The 18,586-nt window shown below is 47.6% G+C and overlaps 5 protein-coding genes across 5 annotated transcripts; 3 read left to right on the top strand and 2 right to left on the bottom strand.

Annotated features, from left to right (window-relative positions):
• Window positions 1-1,009: 1,009 nt before the first annotated feature.
• On the bottom strand, window positions 1,010-2,607 carry H6S33_013126 (uncharacterized protein; the record flags this gene model as incomplete). Its single annotated transcript, XM_044844501.1, has 4 exons — window positions 1,010-1,049; window positions 1,105-1,223; window positions 1,279-1,460; window positions 1,518-2,607. 4 exons carry the CDS (start codon window positions 2,605-2,607, stop codon window positions 1,010-1,012), a joined length of 1,431 nt encoding a protein of 476 aa, XP_044694835.1.
• Window positions 2,608-5,747: 3,140 nt separating this feature from the next.
• On the bottom strand, window positions 5,748-6,041 carry H6S33_013127 (uncharacterized protein; the record flags this gene model as incomplete). The annotated part of the gene is made up of 1 exon (XM_044844502.1): window positions 5,748-6,041. One exon carries the CDS (start codon window positions 6,039-6,041, stop codon window positions 5,748-5,750), a length of 294 nt encoding a protein of 97 aa, XP_044694836.1.
• Window positions 6,042-6,356: 315 nt separating this feature from the next.
• Window positions 6,357-7,299, top strand: H6S33_013128 (uncharacterized protein; the record flags this gene model as incomplete). The annotated part of the gene is made up of 5 exons (XM_044844503.1): window positions 6,357-6,391; window positions 6,516-6,718; window positions 6,804-6,898; window positions 7,046-7,166; window positions 7,265-7,299. The coding sequence occupies 5 exons, from the start codon at window positions 6,357-6,359 to the stop codon at window positions 7,297-7,299; spliced, it is 489 nt and encodes a 162-aa protein (XP_044694837.1).
• A 305-nt stretch (window positions 7,300-7,604) lies between these two features.
• On the top strand, window positions 7,605-8,402 carry H6S33_013129 (uncharacterized protein; the record flags this gene model as incomplete). Its single annotated transcript, XM_044844505.1, has 8 exons — window positions 7,605-7,669; window positions 7,715-7,798; window positions 7,851-7,944; window positions 8,011-8,023; window positions 8,090-8,139; window positions 8,200-8,224; window positions 8,285-8,332; window positions 8,389-8,402. 8 exons carry the CDS (start codon window positions 7,605-7,607, stop codon window positions 8,400-8,402), a joined length of 393 nt encoding a protein of 130 aa, XP_044694838.1.
• A 3,028-nt stretch (window positions 8,403-11,430) lies between these two features.
• On the top strand, window positions 11,431-12,290 carry H6S33_013130 (uncharacterized protein; the record flags this gene model as incomplete). Its single annotated transcript, XM_044844506.1, has 2 exons — window positions 11,431-11,584; window positions 11,632-12,290. 2 exons carry the CDS (start codon window positions 11,431-11,433, stop codon window positions 12,288-12,290), a joined length of 813 nt encoding a protein of 270 aa, XP_044694839.1.
• Between the last annotated feature and the right edge of the window lie 6,296 nt (window positions 12,291-18,586).

Consider the following 18,586-nt stretch of genomic DNA (forward strand, 5'->3'; position numbering starts at 1 on the left):
ATTTATTAAAACCTCATATTGTGGATTCCAACGTGCGGCTGTGTTTACATATATTCCTGTAATGCAATTCTGAAGACCAGAAAACATTTATGTCGGCTACACTGTATCATCTACCACAACATGGCCCGTCTGCCGGTTACATGCGGACACGCCAAGAGAAACCGGGCAGACAGCTGGCGAACGAATGCCGCCCCCGCAGGCCTCCCCGCACTTTTTCGCACCCGGGTGCGTCCCTCTATCCCGGATATCCCCTCCTCGAGAAGGTTACGCAATCGTCTGTTAACGTCTGGTTTCATGCTCCATCGATCCCTAGCCCCTTATTAATTTATTATCATCCTAAAGACATGCATCTCCTGCTAGCTACACACTCCCTTCTCCCTCTTTCGTGTTTCATCGGCCGGCATTATGTAATCGATGGGTACATACATGAACAACCCATCTGCTGGCGCTAGCGGTTGGACCGGGCGCTAATGACGGTCGCCAGCCCGAAACCGCCGCACCCCCAGTTCTCAGTACTGTCGTTTATGGGATACGTGACTGTCAGCTACGTATACTACACTTGTGGACTTATGGAGATGGATAGGTGGCGTGACAAGTATAAAGCTAGAAACTCTAGTAGTCCTACCAACATCGTTGTCGTCTCTTCTCCCTTCCAGAAGTTTGGTCTTAACTGTTACAGCCATAATTAATTGGAACACGTACTGCCTTACAGTACTATTTCAAGTGTAAGATCTTCCAGTGTACCTATACCACGACGGCTCGATTTTTTTACATGGAATGCCTGTGAGCGGGATTCACGGCCCTTGCGTACCACTATCTAAGGCTACATATATCTATCACCGTTCTTCTCTTCGCTGATGGGTATTCAAGGCCGAAAATCACCTCTTTATTATATACGATATACAAATGAAATTTATTGAGGTATATTTTAACGCCGTGACTCCCAAACTATGAATATACAAGATGCTCAAGAACGCCCGTTCCCAAAATCACACTAACCAACCCAACGCTAGAAAAACGCCCACATCATAGCCGCTGCACCACCAATCCTATTACAAGTCAGCTTACTCGTGCTTGGTGAAAGATAAAGTATGGAGTACTCACACTCCAGACGCCAAAGCCAAAGGTACATCCGCAGCCCGCGAAACTCTTAAACTCGCTACCCCGGCGATCCCGCATGACAGCATTGTTAAGCCCATTTTCAACGCGGGGGAAAACTCAACCTAGAAGCCACGGGTTATTAAGAGTGATCTTACAAGTGGGGAACGGAGAATCTACCTCGGACTTTCTAGGCCTCCGATGTAATCTTGCTAAGTCTTCTGGATGATCACCCAATACTCTGCCTTCAGCTTCTACAAGTGGTCGTCGCTTCATCACCCATGCCTTGTAGACTTCCAGATCTCCTTTCTCTATCGGTGAAAGGGCATCCGTCATTTCTCTATATCCCTTCAGTGCTTTGTCTATTCCCAGTGAGTAACCTCCTTGTCCCCTTTATGTAATGGTAAAGGCTGACTTACTATACTGCTGTAACTTGAACGCAATAGCACCCATAACCTGAAGCCTCCTACTATCACTTCCCATGCCGCGTCTTGCACGTAGGCTCGCACCGTTGTTGTGAATATACTCTTGCTCATCGAGATCGGAAAGGACAGATTCAAGCTCTGATATCTCATCCTGGAGATGCAGAAGCACGAGATGATTAAGCTTTGAGAAGCGGCGGTATAGTTGAAGAGACGGAGTTGTAGAGAGAGTCTCTGCGAGGAAGGGATAGCCAGTGGGTACCCTGAACGTAGGTGATGGAGGCGGTGTTGCGTAGTACGGTACTGATGGCAACATCTGTGTGCTACATTTCTTCTCCTCAGGATTGGTATTGGATGAAATATCACCCTCGCCCTGCTTCTTTTCGCACACTTCACCTTCCTGGACACTCTTGCACGCCTTCATACTCTGCGACCCTCGTATGGTTGCGTTGTCGTAATGCTGGCAGTCACTCCCCTCGCTGGGGGCCTTCTTCATATATGCCATTACCGGCGGCGGCGTCGGCAGCGGGTGCGGATAGTGCACTGGCGGCGGCGGCGGGTAAGAGTTTCCGCAGAAGGAATCTCTTACATGTAGAGGCGATACCAAGGGATAGGCCTGCAGCGATCTCCTTTGGGTGTGCGGTGAATACCCTCCATTGCCACACCCATACGCATTATCATAGTATCCAGATCCTTGATATGCCTGATGCGATTCTGGGCTATTCTGATAAGGCGGAGGATAGTATGGGACATTCATATACTGGCCTGGAACCGGGATGGGTTGGCGTGGTCGTGGTGTTGCGTCCTCGACGCCTGTGCTGCGAGTCCTCTTCTTCTTGTGGGGAGCCCGTGAGGTTGACTCGGAGCGCTGGGGGTGAGAGCTTTCAGCAGCGGTAATGGTCGTGGCGGTGGTGGCAGTTTTTGCTGTGTTTGGATCATCTATTTTTGGGAGTACGGGGAAACGGGCTTCATAATCGGCATCAGCGGTAGGTGAGGTGTCGCGGAAGCGTGCTCCTACCACAGCAGGTGACGGCGGTGGAGGAGGGATTTGAGGGTTATTCCAGGAGTCTGTGGTTGAAGAGGTCATCGTGAGGATTTGCTGCCTGTGGTCTTTTTTCCCTTTGGGTTGCTCTTGCAAAAATCGAAGTTGGTTAGATGTTGGGAAAGTTATATGGCAGAGGCCTTACTGATATAGCAGATTAAATCCAGGCAAATGCTGATGGTGATACCGCGTGGCTACTCTACTGTATTATGCTATCTACATTGACTGAGTACATACTAACTAACTACCTAGTACAGAAACCTGGGGAGCATTGCCTGATCGCAGTACCCTTGTTTATTCTCCTCCCCCTCCTCCTGTGTCTGTCAGCTGCGTATATACTTGCTACCGCCGCCCTGGTAACGATTCTATACGGCCAAGTTTCAAGCCGCCGGTCTACTTGGGTGATTTACCAAACCGCTGCAGGTTTCTAATGTCATGCTCTCTTGCGCCAGGATGGGGATGTAGTGGTGTGGATGGTGGGCACAGGACCGTTTTTTTGCTTTTATCTCCCGAGTTGAATATTGCATGAAGATCGTTAGTTTTGAATCGGGCTGCAGCAGCAGTAAAAAGGCGTGGGTTAGGGTTGAGGTTGATAAGGATGGAGGACCGGAATAGGAAGTGGTGGTGCCGCGTTTGGTTGTTTATTGACGGTGTTTATTAGTAGGTAGGGATTTGTTACTGATCGCACCGCTATAAGACATGGAGTTGTGGGTCTACTGGAAGTAGGGTTATTACGTTTCTCCAGCCAATCATATAGATTTGCGACAGAGATAGTCTCCCATGAGGCAACAGAAAAGAATTATTAAAAACGAAAAAAAAGCAAGCTGGATCGAACGTCATATATTTGGACGACAGGGGGGGTGGGTTTCAAGAGGTAGGAGCACTAGGATACTACTCTAGAGGGGGGGATTTGAAATAAGATGGGGCGAGCTAGAGAGAGAAAAAAACGGTTCAAGTAGTTGAATTGGAAACATTGTGAGTTTCGCACGATGGTCGTTAATCGCTCATCTATCATCTACATAGCTCATCTTCTTATCTTTAGACGCATTGGATCGTGGGCTTTTGAAGGGGCGCGCCCCCCCCGGGGGGGGGTGTGAGGGGGATTGAAGATATCAATTCATGTCTCTATCTCGAGATAACTACACCGTTCAATGGACTTGATAAGATCGCTAAAGTCTCCTCTTTCTCTCTAACTCTGGATTAGGAGGGCAGAGGCTAAACGACAAAAAAACATACATACATACTTTGGTCGACCGCGCGCGCGATATCAGATTTTTGAGGGAGAGACGTTGCGATAAGTTGAATTCAGTTAATCAGTTGTGCCACATGGGTTGGTTTCCTAATCGGGAATTATAGTAGGATAGCTACTTGTTTGAGGCTCGATGTGGTAATGTGAACCCCGGCTTCCCTTCAGGCACTCCATTTTTTTCATTTTTTTTTTTTCCTTTTACTCTTTATTTTTAATAGGGGAAGGGTCTCGGATTGTCAAACACTGGGCTGGCTTATGATGAGTCATTTAAAAAAGTGGGATGTTTTTTATTTTTATCTTTGGGTGATTTGCCTACTCTTGGAGTTCATGGAGGGCTGATGCTCGGTCTGCTCCGTTAGTTGCCGTTAATCGAGCGAGTACTAGCTTGCGCAGGGTATTCATGTACGCACTATCATTGACATCTTTGACCTCTCTCCCCGGGTTGGGTACGGTACGTATCCCAAACAACTACCATTCCAGTAAATGAAACCACAGGTTGAATGGGAACTAAGCGCTGGCCTTGCTACGTAGGCCTGAAAACCCTCAAATGCCCGCCGCACCGCAATTCGTATAATACGGCTGCCACGAACCAGGATCCCATTTAGAAATTAAAAATGACCCCACATTCACATCCACATTCCGGAAAGCTGGCCATGGGGGTGCAACTTTAGAGACATTGATCCACTCAAACTTACTGCTACGTACCGGGACGGCCGGACGGCCCCCCCAGATTATCACATGGCATACAAAATCAAGGACCCCGGCTCGCTCATGAGCTCTCAGCCAGTTATGGGAGGCCTGAAGCTAGGGTTCCCTCAGTATTTTATCTTGGTCGAGTATATACAAATCTGTGCCACGTATATACATATCATCTACACCCGCCCGTCTCTCCGGCCTGGAATCCGACAGCGGTTACATACACAAGTATTCATTGCAAGTCTACCTCGTCTACCTAGTCGACGTGTACCTCCAGCTCGCTATGAAAGCAGGGGTCTGAGAAACAGGGCTCCTCCCACGCAATCCGATCCGCCTTGCGCAAAAACAAGGCTACCAAAAATTGTCCGAGTCATGTGACCGTGGGCTAGTTTTACCCCAAGTGCAGTTATGAGATGGTGAACTTGGCTGATGCACTGAGGGAAGTGTAGATTTGGTGATGATGTGGGATGTGCATAACTGTTGTCAGAGGAGGATGGATGGAGGGGCATGGCATGGGGAAGCGTGGCGAGTGATGGTTGGTGATGCGGCATATGTGGTTTTTGACGGGGGGTTAGCGCTGGTACTTTGTGGGGATATCTAGGGATTGGAAGATTGTGTTTTGGGCGGTGGGGGGTATGTGGTCAGATGAGTTGCGGTGTAGAGGGTTCTGGAAGTGTTGTGGCACCGTGGGGAAGGACACTTTGCAAGGCGAGGGTTGCCAGTCGTTGTAGGAAGCAGAAGAATTATATGGACGGTGACTATGGTAACCAAGAAGCTTTTGCAGATGAGTTCAATGAGAGTGTAGGTAAATTTGGACATTAGATCATGGTATATCACTCGGTCACGCCATTTTTTCTTTCTTTTTCCACAGTCATTGATGGCAACCATTTTTATTCCGAGCGCAGGAAAAACAAGCACCTGGCTGCAACGAGCTAAACAGATAGACACATACATGTATGCGGGACAGTCCTCATTCCCTAGCATGCGTACGCCCCTTGTACGTACCCTTGTATCCCCTGGCTCGTAACAGAGAACTTTCGAGCCCTTGTCAGCAACCAGAAGTATACTATCTATTCCTCAACTGTCTATTGTCTAGCGAATTCATAACTCCTTGACATGATCCTTAACACAAGAGCCCAGACCTGAATAGTTTCATGAGTCTTGGGTCGGAGGATCGAGAGGGTGGTAGCCAAGGGGTTGAAAATTAGCTACGAGCCATGAGATAGAAATTTGCCAGATATCAGCTAGATAAGACGATAACGTTGTTGATAATCTTTCCTCTATTCTGAATCAACTGCTCTATGTCCTTCATCCACTGAAGGAGACGGCTCTTTCTACGCTGCAGGGCCTCATGCTCCTCGGCGTCGAAAATGACGACCTCGCCATTGCGCGTGTTGAGGGTTACGGTACGTAAGGGGTTGGAGAATAGGATAGCGTACTGGTGGTAGTCCGCGGATAATCTGTCGTAGTCGGCTTTGAGGGTGAGAACTTCCAGTTGGAGGGACTTCAGCTGTTCAGGGGTTGTTGAGGACATTTTGATGGTATTTGGAGATGTGGTGAGAGTGATGTGATGATGTGTGTGATTGTTGTAGTGGTCAGACCAGTGGGAGAGAGTGATAGGGTCTTTATAAAGTACAGAAGAGATCATGGATTCAAGATGGTGACATGGATGTGGTTGAGTTTCGTATAAGGTTTCATGTTTCATTGATCGTGAGATGGACTTGAAACACCAAACATTAGCAAAGTACAACGTATACTCAAACAGAAGTACACAGTTGGGGTTCGGCGGCATTAACAGAGCTTGGGCGCAATTTGGTGTATGTGGTCAACCGTGCAGTTATCGGATAAGATGGGCCAAGATCTAATCTACGCATCTGAGGTCTTGTTCGTCACCTACAAAGGTTAAATCCCAACGTCACTTCGCCATCTATCCCCATCCTCTATGTATCATCAACATCCCGCATCACCTATAGTTCAATTCCATCCTTCATCTCCATGCCCCAACCAGTTATCCCTGTGTTTCCCCAGCAATTCCTCTATCGCCGTCAGTGCTCGATACCATCTCATCCTATCGCCGCGCGCTCCTGCGCACTGTACTGGGAAATCGAGAGAACACACTTCCTTTCATCCCCACTCTCCCCACCCCCTCACATACCGTTTATCCTTCACAGCCAACCTGTACTCCTCCAATCGCCCGCTGGTCAACTTTGGGTTAGTTTAATCAGCGTGCCTCCTGATTTATTTTCACTCATCTTTTCTTTTTTCATTATCTCCATGGCCAACGATCAAACCAAAGATGAACCAGGCAAATACGCAGACAAAAACTCACAGATAGGAGAGATCATTCTCTTCTCTGCTGATTTGCAGCAGTTCGAAGAGCAGATGACAGAGGTTTGGCTTTGTTCAAAAAGAACTTGAAATGCTTGTTTTGGGGAAAGGTTAGCCATCGCCGAGGCTTGTCTGAAATTTGTCTTAGATGGCTGCTACCTGAGCTCCAGGGTTTTTAATTGACCGTTCGGTCTCCACACAAAGAAATAGCGTCATGCTTGCCTATCTGCTCGAGCTTTGGGCCTGGTTCTTGATAGCGCCGTGCTAGACCTCCGGCTATCTCCTAGGACCGCCGCTGTCATTGAGTCGGGGGATGGCTTTTACACATTAAGTATGATCTAATTGCAAGGATTATTTTATGGATATCATTGCGGCGGCAATTAACACCTACCTACGCATCCAACTCACTAACTGCTTTTTGAAGTTTAGACTTGCAAATATTTCAGAATGAATATTTAAATTAGGAATGGCAAGCTTGGCCGGCTAGGGCCAGTTCGGAAACCATTTTGATTTCTAACTAATGTGTAGAGACTTCCTTGAGAGCAAAGACTGATATACCTACAGGACAGGTCTAGTCAGGCTTCTACTAATAGGTCTACGAAGTACTTCTTTGGACAGAACTTGTATAGGAAGCGCCGAAGAATTTGTCCAGAATAACCCATCATTGAAAAGGAATTTAATGACTTGGATGGTAGTACACGTACTATTCCGCCTCTTTAACCGCATGGAATCGAATTATCATGTGATTTGTTGAGAGGGCTAGGACACAATGAGCTACGCTCCAATCGTGGCCTCATGCCCCCTTGGGGACGCTACTGAACAAGCCACACTTGGGTACCGCAAGATGCTATCAAGGCGGAGCGATATTGTATGAGGCAGTGACCAACATATCAGCGCTCTAATCTACTCGCATATCGTTGTGGTGTTAATCGTTGGGTATACAAATAACTCGGCTTGTTTGGGGTAATGAGTTTTTTTACCCGTCTGTTACGGCTACGCTAATCTGGTTATTAAGGAATCAATTCTATTTGCTTTTTTATCCGAACTTGAGCTCCTTGTTGGAGATGGCAGATTACTTGGCTTTCTCTATGGCAGCTTTCACAAACACAGTGGATTAAAATTTGTGCTGGGATACTAAAACTACTATGGCTAGATCGAATAGCTTTTAAACCCAGATCATTTTGCAAGGCACCTAGGCTCCTTGTATATCCCCAAAGTAGTGGTCTCTTTGCTAGGACTAACGAAGAATCACAGGCATAGGGTATCATCCTTTGGTTATCAAACAAAATCAAAAAGAAATAATCGTATTATCCAAACAGGAATAGGGGATAAAACAGGCTGATTACACTGACGAATTTGGACAGCACCAAAAGAGCCAGGTGCCGGCCTGTAAATAGGTCAAATCCTTCCGCCTTGGCTGGAGACTTTTACCTCTTGGTATATTGTCAGATACGGTACAGAGTAGCTCTAATAACCTACTGAGGGTTATGTGCGGGGGTAAAAGCACCTTACCGAACATATTGGGCAGTTCAATGGGTTTAATTGGATCAAAGTCGCACATGACTAGTTGAGCAGAAGTACGGACATGTTCTGAGGCCAAATGAGGCTTTATGGTTCAACAGAAATATCAGTCAGAGCCCACACATGTACTCACGAAAAAAGAGTTGAAAATACACCTCGTTGCAAAGGTTGGCAATAACGGGGCGCTGTTCCGCCCCTTGAATATCTAGAGATTCATTTCCATGGGCATGCCACCCAAGGGCTGATGGAACAGGCCAATTTACTACAGCCCGAGTGGAGATATTCGAGTACATTTATCCCAATCTCGGCTTCGAAATTCCTGGCCGGACAATTAGCTGGGCAGGAACATTGACAGATTTTCTAGCCGAGTGAGAGTTCATGACTTGCCGAGCTCATCCGAAATCGAGAACCCACTCACGATGCCATTGGGGAAGACTGTCTATGGGATTAAATAATCTGGATTATGACAGCTCTACCACTACAGTAAAAGCTAGCTATAGTGGTACTCCTTATAAGGTAATCTCCCTATTAAGGTAGAGGGCTTCAGTCTCTTATTTTTGGTGAGCTGGACTGGTAAATTGGCTATAAGAGTACCGGTAGTAGGGTAGGAAATATTTTGGTGTGATACATGTACCCATGGTGAGCTGAGGGTCAAAATTAGATTGTAAGGGGCTGCCGAAAATTCTGATTGCCATCAGTGCTGGGTCCATTAGTTATTGTAAATTTATTTTTCTTTCTTCGAGGAACCGTTACGATCATCTGTATTTTTAAAAAATAATTTACATTCTCTCTCTGAACCGGTACGTAAGCTCACTATAACGGTACCAGAACTCGGTGCAGAGCGTACCACTATAGCGAGCCTTGACTGTATGAGGCTATGAACGGTCCGGGGTTTTCATAGATCGAAGGATATTACAAGTTAGGATATATGGATCTAGAGAATTGATTTTATATTTTTACCACAAGTGAGACTCCATTGAAGAAACAAGTCTTAGCCTGAACAAGGTAATCGCAACCTTATGTCTACAAAGTAAACCCGCCCCCTCGATGACCAGAACTCCTAATTGGGCTTTACGTGCTAATACTAACCGATAAGTTTTAAGAGGGCGCCCAGGCAGTCATCAGCACACGCATGGTTTAAATGGTCGAGGGGTAATACAGCTACCTAGCGGAGCCACCATGTAGACCTTCTGGAGGTCTTGCGTTCGACTCACATCAACGCAGTGGAGCGCAACACTTTTTGTATTTTATCTTTTTTTTTTTTTTTTTTTTTTGTAAAGCTTCTGTCTGCATACCCTGGATACATACATGTACTTGTAAGTAGTCGACTGTTGTGGTTGATGAATGGCTGGAATCCTTTACGGATAACTAGGCTAAAATTCCGTTAACGACGGACCTATAGCTATATAGACCCAAACCGGTGATAAACCTCTCTGGATTAGACACTGTGTTTGAATGTGTTGAGCGGAGACTGATAAAGAAAAAACGGATAAAAATATCGAAACATTTATGGCGAGTGAGAGATCATGATTAAAATAGGTGGTAGCCTTAAATGCGCAACTACACCCTCGCTGCAGTGGGTCACGGAATGCAAGCCCCAATAGCTGATCACGTAAGGTAATGATGCGTACTTCGAAAGCTTCCTTTTCCATTGTGGATAGGCGGCCCAATTATTCCCGACATTAATAGATTTCTGTTAGCTGTGATTTTAGGGCGGAGTTTGACCACACGGCTGGGGTGTGTTTCTAGTATCGGGGTTCTTATATCTTATTTCTTTTCCTCTTAAGCTTTTTAGAGCGTTACTTAGTCAATTATTTACTGAAATAGCTAGCCATTATGAGTAGTATTTACCTACAATGCTAAGATTTTTTCTTTTACTCTTACAACCTGTATCAGGACCTTGTGGAGCGGTTTAGCCGACTAGGTGTCAAAAAAACATTACAATATATAGCTAAGTTGTTGTGATCGGTTAAGCATATGTGTTAGTTTTGAGACCCTATAAACTAAGCTGCGCCTGCAACCCACTTAACCCAATCATCCTCACTCTCGTCTTCTTCATTCGAGCAGTAGAGTACAGTGTGGTCCACAAGGACGCTCGAGGCGAGGTTTGTGGGTACCCTCAAGGTACCTCGCCCTCGTTGACCTCTGCAGCTGTCCTTGTCTGTCCTCGAGGTCCGGCACTGTTGTCCTCGAGGTACCTCGAGGAGCCTTGAGGACTATAAAAAACGACCCGGTAGAGCAAAATCTTAAAATGAAAGGTATATTTTATTAATGACCTCATTCCATTAGGGCATATTAAGTGTTTATTATGGCCAAGAATTGTCCTTAGAATTCCTCGAGGCAAGGACAGATATTGTCCTCGAGGTTCCTTGTCCTTTTGGACCACTGTCCTTGCCTGTCCTCGAGGCAAGGACACAAGGACGCTCGTCCTCGTGGACCACACTGGTAGAGTAAGTACCATAGCTTGAGATGTCTTCTTGAGAACGCCCCAGACCTCGGGTAAGAGACCTAGAACACCAACAGCCTGAAAACCTTTCAAACCACGTTTCATGTGTAACATCACGACAAACTGTACAGTCGTTCACCGTCTCTTGACGAATACTGCCGCTTGACGAACAGGAATTCCAGGTATGGCAAGAAACAGTCAAGCAACAGCCAAGCTGCGGGATCTCTAGTCCTTTTAATTTCTATTGGCCCAAAGTCCCCTGTTCGTCAACTGGCAGTATTCGTCAAGCGACGGTGAACGACTGTAATCTATATCGGTTTACTCGCACATATCGTGGCACCTCCATACAGCTAGAATCTGCCAACGAAAATGACAGCCAGCACCTCAAAGAAGCCACAATGCCTGACATCCTGTCGAGACACCTCTCGGGGGCGAGTGACTCACCATGTCTCACTCCCTATATATTTCTTCTTCCCCCCCTTAGTCATCCACTCAAGCCAACCTCAGAACAGTTAGCGAAGCACAGACAGCCCCACCACCCCGCAATCCTCAATCTCGAGATCTGCAGACGTCAATTCTCGCGACCTCAATTCCTTAGTCCTCAAATCGCACAACCCCTCACGCAAACATGTCCTACACAACGCGCACCTACGAGGCTCGTGCCGAAACGCACCCGACCGAGATCGGCCGCCGCCTCCTCACCATAATGGCCACAAAAAAGACCAACCTCTGCATCTCCGTCGACCTCACAGACCCCGACCAGATCCTGGCCCTCGTCGACAGTACCTCCCCCGCCGCCCCTCCCGAAAGCACTACTAACCTCCCACAGAACTCGGCCCCCAAATCTGCCTCGTAAAAACCCACATCGACATCATCACCTTCACCACGCCCTCCTCCATCACAGACTTCACCACCGCCCTCACCGCCCTCTCCACCAAGCACAACTTCCTCATCTTCGAGGACCGCAAGTTCGCCGACATCGGCTCCACCGTCGCGCACCAATACCGCGGCGGCGTCTACCGCATCGCCTCCTGGTCGCACATCACCAACGCGCACACCGTGCCCGGGCCGGGCATCATCGCCGGTCTCCACAGCGTGGCTAAGGAGGTAGGCAAGCCCAGGGGACTGCTGATGCTCGGTGAGATGTCGTCGGAGGGTAATCTGGGGGGCGGGGAGTATCTGCAGAAGACGGTGGAGATGGCGCGGGGGGATAGGGACTTTGTGGTCGGTTTTATTGCGCAGGGGAAGGTGGAGGGGGCGAAGGAGGGGGAGGATTGGATTGTAATGAGTCCGGGGGTAAAATTGGGGGGTGGTGGGGATGCGTTGGGGCAGAGGTATAATACGCCGCAGAGTGTCGTGGGGGATAAGGGGAGTGATGTGGTTATTGTGGGGAGGGGGGTCATCACGAGTGAGGATCCGGTGAAGGAGGCGGAGAAGTATAGGGTGGCGGCGTGGGGGGCGTATGAGAAGAGGGTTGCGGCGGCGTGAGATTTGAGCGTTTCCGAGTGAAGGGGTAAGGAGGTAAAAGTTTTTATGGTATTAATTAGGTATTGCAGGTTAGGGAATGGTAGAAATAGAATCATCCCAACCTTAGGTCTTATATCCAATCTCACACAGTGACAAAAATGGCAGAGTAAAAGCTTCCAGGAATAAATGATAACAATGACCTCCGTCCGTAAAAGACCACCACCCAAAGGCAGATCCACTAGTCCCGATACAGCACCGCGTGATAATCCATGATCGACCGGCCGGACATTACTACTTCTTATAATTATTACCGTCCGCCCTCGTCTCTGCCCACAAATCCGTAAATAATTCCATCTAAAGGTGCCGTGTATGCAGGCGCCGGAGAATTGTCGTTCGGACAGTCGTTCGCTCAGCACTCCCGAGCTTGTATACATGTACTTCATGGCTTTTAGTAGACTGGTCTGCCTAGTCCATACTCAATCCTTTTTCATTATATTTTTGTATGAGTTCGCCTGTATTATAGCCACCGATGATATAGGGAAAATGGTACCGGAATCACAATATGTTGGCACAAGTTACTTACACCGGCCCAGTACTTAGGCTCCGCATGGTATCAACGGCCGTTCGATTTCGCTGCCAGGTGAGCTTCCGTTCGGGTGTGAGGAACAGACTACTAGCGCTTTATGTTGTTTAAAAAGGTTCTTGGTCTCAACGGTTCCGTTGTATGGGCGCATGTTGCGTGGTTGCTATGAATGTGTTGTGGTTGAGTGGGGAAAAGTACCTCTAGAGGTCCTTTCACATTTTACATACAGTTGACCGTTAAGCTCCGTTCCCATACTCAACGGTTGGACGTTGCCAAACACCCTCTGACGGTCATTGTTGCTCAACGGCCTCCCAAGGCCCTGAACGGACGGATACTATATAACGGCCGTTGATACCATGCGGAGCCTTAGATGTTGACCAAATCGGCCGGATCTGCCGATTCATCTCCGGGTATAATATATATTCCTGGCGTCGATATGTGTTCTAAATAGATAGATATTATGTCTTCTCTATGTAGCATTTATAGAAATAGAGGTCTGTATGTATACTCCTGCTCTACTCCCCTCCGTGGGACGCCCGACCGGGTCCCCGGGTCGACAGCGCTGGGCCGGATCTCCGCTGATTTACGGGGGGTAGAACACTTTTCCAGGCCCGGGTTTGTTACTCTAGAGCCGATCGTTTCCTCCGGTCACCTCCGGGAGTACACCCTTTCGCTCATCTTTTACCACCGGTCTTTTACCACCGGTCTTTTACACCGGTCCTTGCGGATCCCCAGGGCGTAGGTGAAAGTGGAGCCGTTATGGAGTTATAACGTCATGGCTTCTTTTCTGCGCTCCTCCGGAGACTATGGGCCATAACTAGAGGCGCAGAGGTACAGAGCTGTGGACATCCTTCTTTAACCTTGATTATTGGCCGACTCAGCTCTGATGGTATTCTGTTTTTCAGACGTCGAAGATACTACATGCATCCTTTGTGACCTCGCATGTTGTCGAAGCTTCGCTGAGCTAGATGGGAATGGACTGCTTTCTGTGGACAGGACGGGATGTCATTCTGGGAGACCAGCGTATCCTGAAGCTTCTAGGGGTGAGATTAGGGAAGACAGCGGATTCCCAGAAGACGTGTCTTGAAATTTCAATAATATGTATTCGGTACTGTCCGGGGCGGGTTAATGCTAATACTTACATATCTGGAACAGAGGAGAAAAACGAAGGAAGGTAGAGATCGAGAGGGATTCATCCTACAAGCCCGTATATTTCCCGTGCCCGCTCAAAACGGCTCATCAAAACCGGAAGCATATAAAGCATGATATGCGAGATGTTCTGGAAGAGACAAAGAGAAGGGAGAAGGGGGTGGTAGGCAAGAAGGCACAGAAAAGTACAGCAGACCATGTTCATCCTACAGTCAAGTCTGTCCCTTTGCATTTCCCCACCCGGGGGACGAGAAAGCCGACGGACAGACGAGACGCACGAGAGGCTACCACTTGAGAAGAGGGCAGGCAAAACAAAAGGATGAGGGAAGTGAGAACAAGCAGGCACCACAGTCTTCCTACAGTCAAGTCTGTCCCTTTACGCTTCTTCATCCCCAGAGATGTATAGCGCTCCCGGACAGACGAGACGCACGAGCTAGAGGTTTTTACATGAGAGGAGATATGACGAAGGGATTTAGGGGGGGGGGGGATAAGCAGATACCAAAGTCTTCCTACAGTCATGTCTGTCTCATTCATTTTTTCTCCACCCGAAAGTGCGAAAAAAAGGGAAAAGGACAGACGAGACGCACGAAGACAGTCTGTAGTTCACCTCATCCCATTGAAAGGGTCGAATGGACTAACAGACGAAGAGTACTTACCAGTCAGAGACAGCAGGGAAGAACGTCTTTGTGGAGGGGATGGGGATGTAGGTTGGAGGGGGAAAAAAAGAAAGGAAGTAAAGGCGGGGAGAAGAAATACAGTACTGGGTTATGTACATAGGGTCGCTGTGTGCCAAGCTTAGGGTTAAAATACAAGGTGCCTTACTTTCACGGTGAAGCCGGGTGGCCGGTAAGTGGTAGGGTCGCCCAAGTACTGTGTCTTCGTTCCCCACTTTTTTTCGTGTTCTACGCATTCGGGCTGTGGTGCACCTGTGACGTATACGTACTCCACATCGTCGCTGAATGAAAAGCTCTCATCTTATGAAGAAAGTCAGTCGTCTAGGGATTGACGAAATTAACACTATGTCATCTCCAAAGGCCCCAGATAGAAACACATTCAAGCAACATGTACCTCACGCCAAAAAGCCAGCAAGACACCCCAGATCGCGGGGGAGTAGTGGCCATGGTAATTCGAAGTAAATACTGGTTCTCATGATGCTATAATCAACGCCTTTAAACGGCCCAAAGTAGCTCGAGTTCCTACATTCTATCGTAGATACTTGAGCCCTGACGTTTGAAGTTGCAATTATCGTGTTTGGCAGATGCTTCGTACCGTAAAAGCCCGTGTACCCAGGGGTGCCGGAAAGTGATGCAACGTTCGACTTAGTAACGCCGAAAGGCACTCAGAATTTCAACACAATGCTTGAACAGGTTGGATATTTTAGTCATACGCATGATACATGAGTCTCTAGAATAGAGCTTGCATTCTTTTCAGGTCATTGATTTGGGGTTATTAGCCTGCAAAAGAACAACTTGTGACAAGAGACAGTAATAAAAGGAGAAGCATTAGCTATTGATATTAACTCTTACCAGAGCTATGATCTCCAGCTTCTAAATTATCATTGATTCGCTCTACATTCTGTTAGCTGGTTTGGTTGTTGAGAAATATGGACTATTTGATCGTTGCATCACTTTCCGGCACCCCCGGGTACATGTTTCTACCTCTGTGTCTAGCTATAAAGACACCTACTCCAGATCCCAAGCCCGAGCGAAAGAAGCTTCTGCACAAGGTACCATGACCCTGTGGACCGCGAGCAGCTACTTTATTCCCATATTCGAATTTGTACGCCAAACACCTATTACAGCTACAGGGCAGAACAATAAACACATAATATAACGCATTTACAGTGAGCTCTATGCGCTCGAGTCTGTAGAGTATTGAACTCGATCTGCCGATAAGGAGACAGGATAAAATACTCACAGAAAGGAAGCACGGAGCTCGTGTCGTTCGGGATCGAGGCAGGACCGAACCCATGACCTACAGATGGTCATGGTATTCTGACACTAGGTGTTCCTCGAGTCCAGAACGCGCTGTCTGCCACTAGACTAACACACACACATAATCTGCTAACGCTGGAAGTGATACTTCGAGGGTCGACTTGCTTGGTGTATGTGTGCAAGGGTTTTTTTTTCTCTCGATTTATTTCTCAGTACGATTTGTGAGGTTCCTCACAGTTATATTAGCAGATAGTCTATATACAGCAGGAGTGGGAATGATGGCGCATGAAGAAAAATTGCTGCTTGCGAACGCGTTGATGAATTGTGCTAGCCCGTCTATGTAGTAGAACCAATAAGGCGAATCGAAACCCTACGGAAATTAAATCATAACTGAGAAAGCGTACGCTCCGCACCCAAAGATCTCCCAATGTGACATGATAACCAGCAGAGAAAACCAAGTTCCTACATTCAAACCTGTTCACCCTGTTACCGGACCCCAACTCCAATGGAAGAAGCCGGATAACAATGTAAACAAGAAAGGAGCACGAACAGGCACGTATCTATACTTACACCTACATTCGAGTCTGTTATAATAATACCGGCGTATGCCAAGCAAGTGCTGGATCATATAACAGAAAGGAAGCACGAACAAGTATCGACCTATGCCTTCCTTACCACATTGGAAAAAGATATCCCTCCTTGGAGTTAAATCATTTGATGGTACAGAAAGGAACCGGGATGATGGAGAGAGACGACGGGGAAACCGCGGGGCCGGGGTAGACGTTTTATGGTGCCGCCGGGAAAGCCAATCCCGGTACGTTAGGGCTAGGGCATGGGGATGGTTAGTACAGAAAAGCTCGCAAAAGACAAGTTCGCCCTCCCCCCGACGGCTGCTAGCCAGTGTAGTCCACGAGGACGAGCGCCCATGTGTCCCTGCCTCGAGGATATGCCCTCGATGACAAACGAGGGCAGTGGTCAAAAGGACAAGGAACCTCGAGGACAATATCTGTCCTTGCCTCGAGGAATTCCAAGGACAATTCTTGGCTATAATAAACACTTAATATGCCCTAATGGAATGAGGTCATTAATAAAATATACCTTTCATTTTAAGATTTTGCTCTACCGGGTCGTTTTTTATAGTCCTCGAGGCTCCTCGAGGTACCTCGAGGACAACAGTGCCGGACCTCGAGGACAGACAAGGGCAGAGGTCAACGAGGACGGGGTACCTCGAGGATGTCCTCAAGCCTCACATTGCCTTAGGCACCCGCCTAACTAAGGTTTATGGAGCATTGATATAAGTCTTAATTAAAACAATCTTTCAAAGGTAAAAGGTGCCACGAGGACGATTATCCATCTCGCTTTAGACCTGCGAACATACTGTCAGCGTGCCACGAATTAGCAAAGAGTAAAGAGTTGGTTTAAAAGGCAACGTATAGGACTCGTACGTCTTGTTTCAAGTCCTGTTCTAATACCACAGTGGCGAAGACAAACAAAAGAAAAACAAATCGTGTTCTTTCCGACCTTTTCGATTCAGGCCAGGCTCTCTATCTCCGCTCTAAACAAACACCAAAAACGTCTAATGAAGTCCGCGACAGCCTGCTGCATGAGAGCATAACAGCGGATGCACATTTTCCTACTCTCAGTTTTTGCGACTCTTATCCCTTCCGCCACAGCAGAAGCGCAGAAGCATTGCATAATTGAAGCAAGAACAGCCCATCTATCACGTTCATATAGAGATCTATCTACATTACATACCCTCAAACTTATCTCATCTCTACACGCGCCCAATTCTCGTGACAATCCGCAGGAAACGTGCGAGGAAAAGAATGCTAATCACAAGCGCGCCCAAAGCCTACCGCGTTCAAGAGCACGATCGAGAGCATCCATCTCCCTAATCCAAGTCTGTCCATCCCTTCAACCAAGGTCTAGCCGACAAACCGAACCGAAGTGCCCACAATGGACAGAAAAGCAGCACGAAGTGGCCAGATCAAGCCTCGGAGTCTAAAAGTCTCTTCCCATCGGCTAAGCCCTCCAGATCCATCTGCCAGCACTAAATTCTGTCTCAAATCTGTACATTTCACCGCTGAGAATGAAACTTGCACTCATGAGACAGAGAAGAGGCTCGCGATGCTTTGGGCTGTGCTGAGGTGTAGAGGGTAGCGAGGGTGGAGAGAGTTAAGCGGACGGGAGCGGTGGTTTTATAGTCGTTAGCGTGGTATGGATGGAAAGGGTTTGCCCTAGTGCGCATATGTAGAGCGGGTCGCGATATATAATTGGGTTTGTGCCGTGACGGGGCGCTCTACGTTCGGATCCCAGGTATCGCAAGGGGTCAGCCGCTGTTTGGGCCGACCCGGGCCGTATTGCGGGGTATACTAGGCCGAAGCCTCGATTTCTAAGACCTACTTGGGCCGGTACCGTAAGATATTATACTAGGTTATCCTCTAGCGGGTGCACATATCTTTTTTTAGCATTGAATCTGGCCGGATTTTTGGTCGAGTGATAGTTCATGAACTTCGGCACCATTCTAGTTCCAACCTAACCTCCTGTACCCGTATTAACTATAGCAAGTGACTTGGTGCAAGATTCTTTCTAGTAATCGATGGTGGGCTTTTTGAGATATTGGATTAGGATTCTGGTATGTACGTCTTTTT

Source organism: Morchella sextelata, assembly GCF_020137385.1.
Source record: "Morchella sextelata strain SCLS chromosome Unknown scls_9, whole genome shotgun sequence".
Lineage (NCBI taxonomy): Eukaryota > Fungi > Ascomycota > Pezizomycetes > Pezizales > Morchellaceae > Morchella > Morchella sextelata.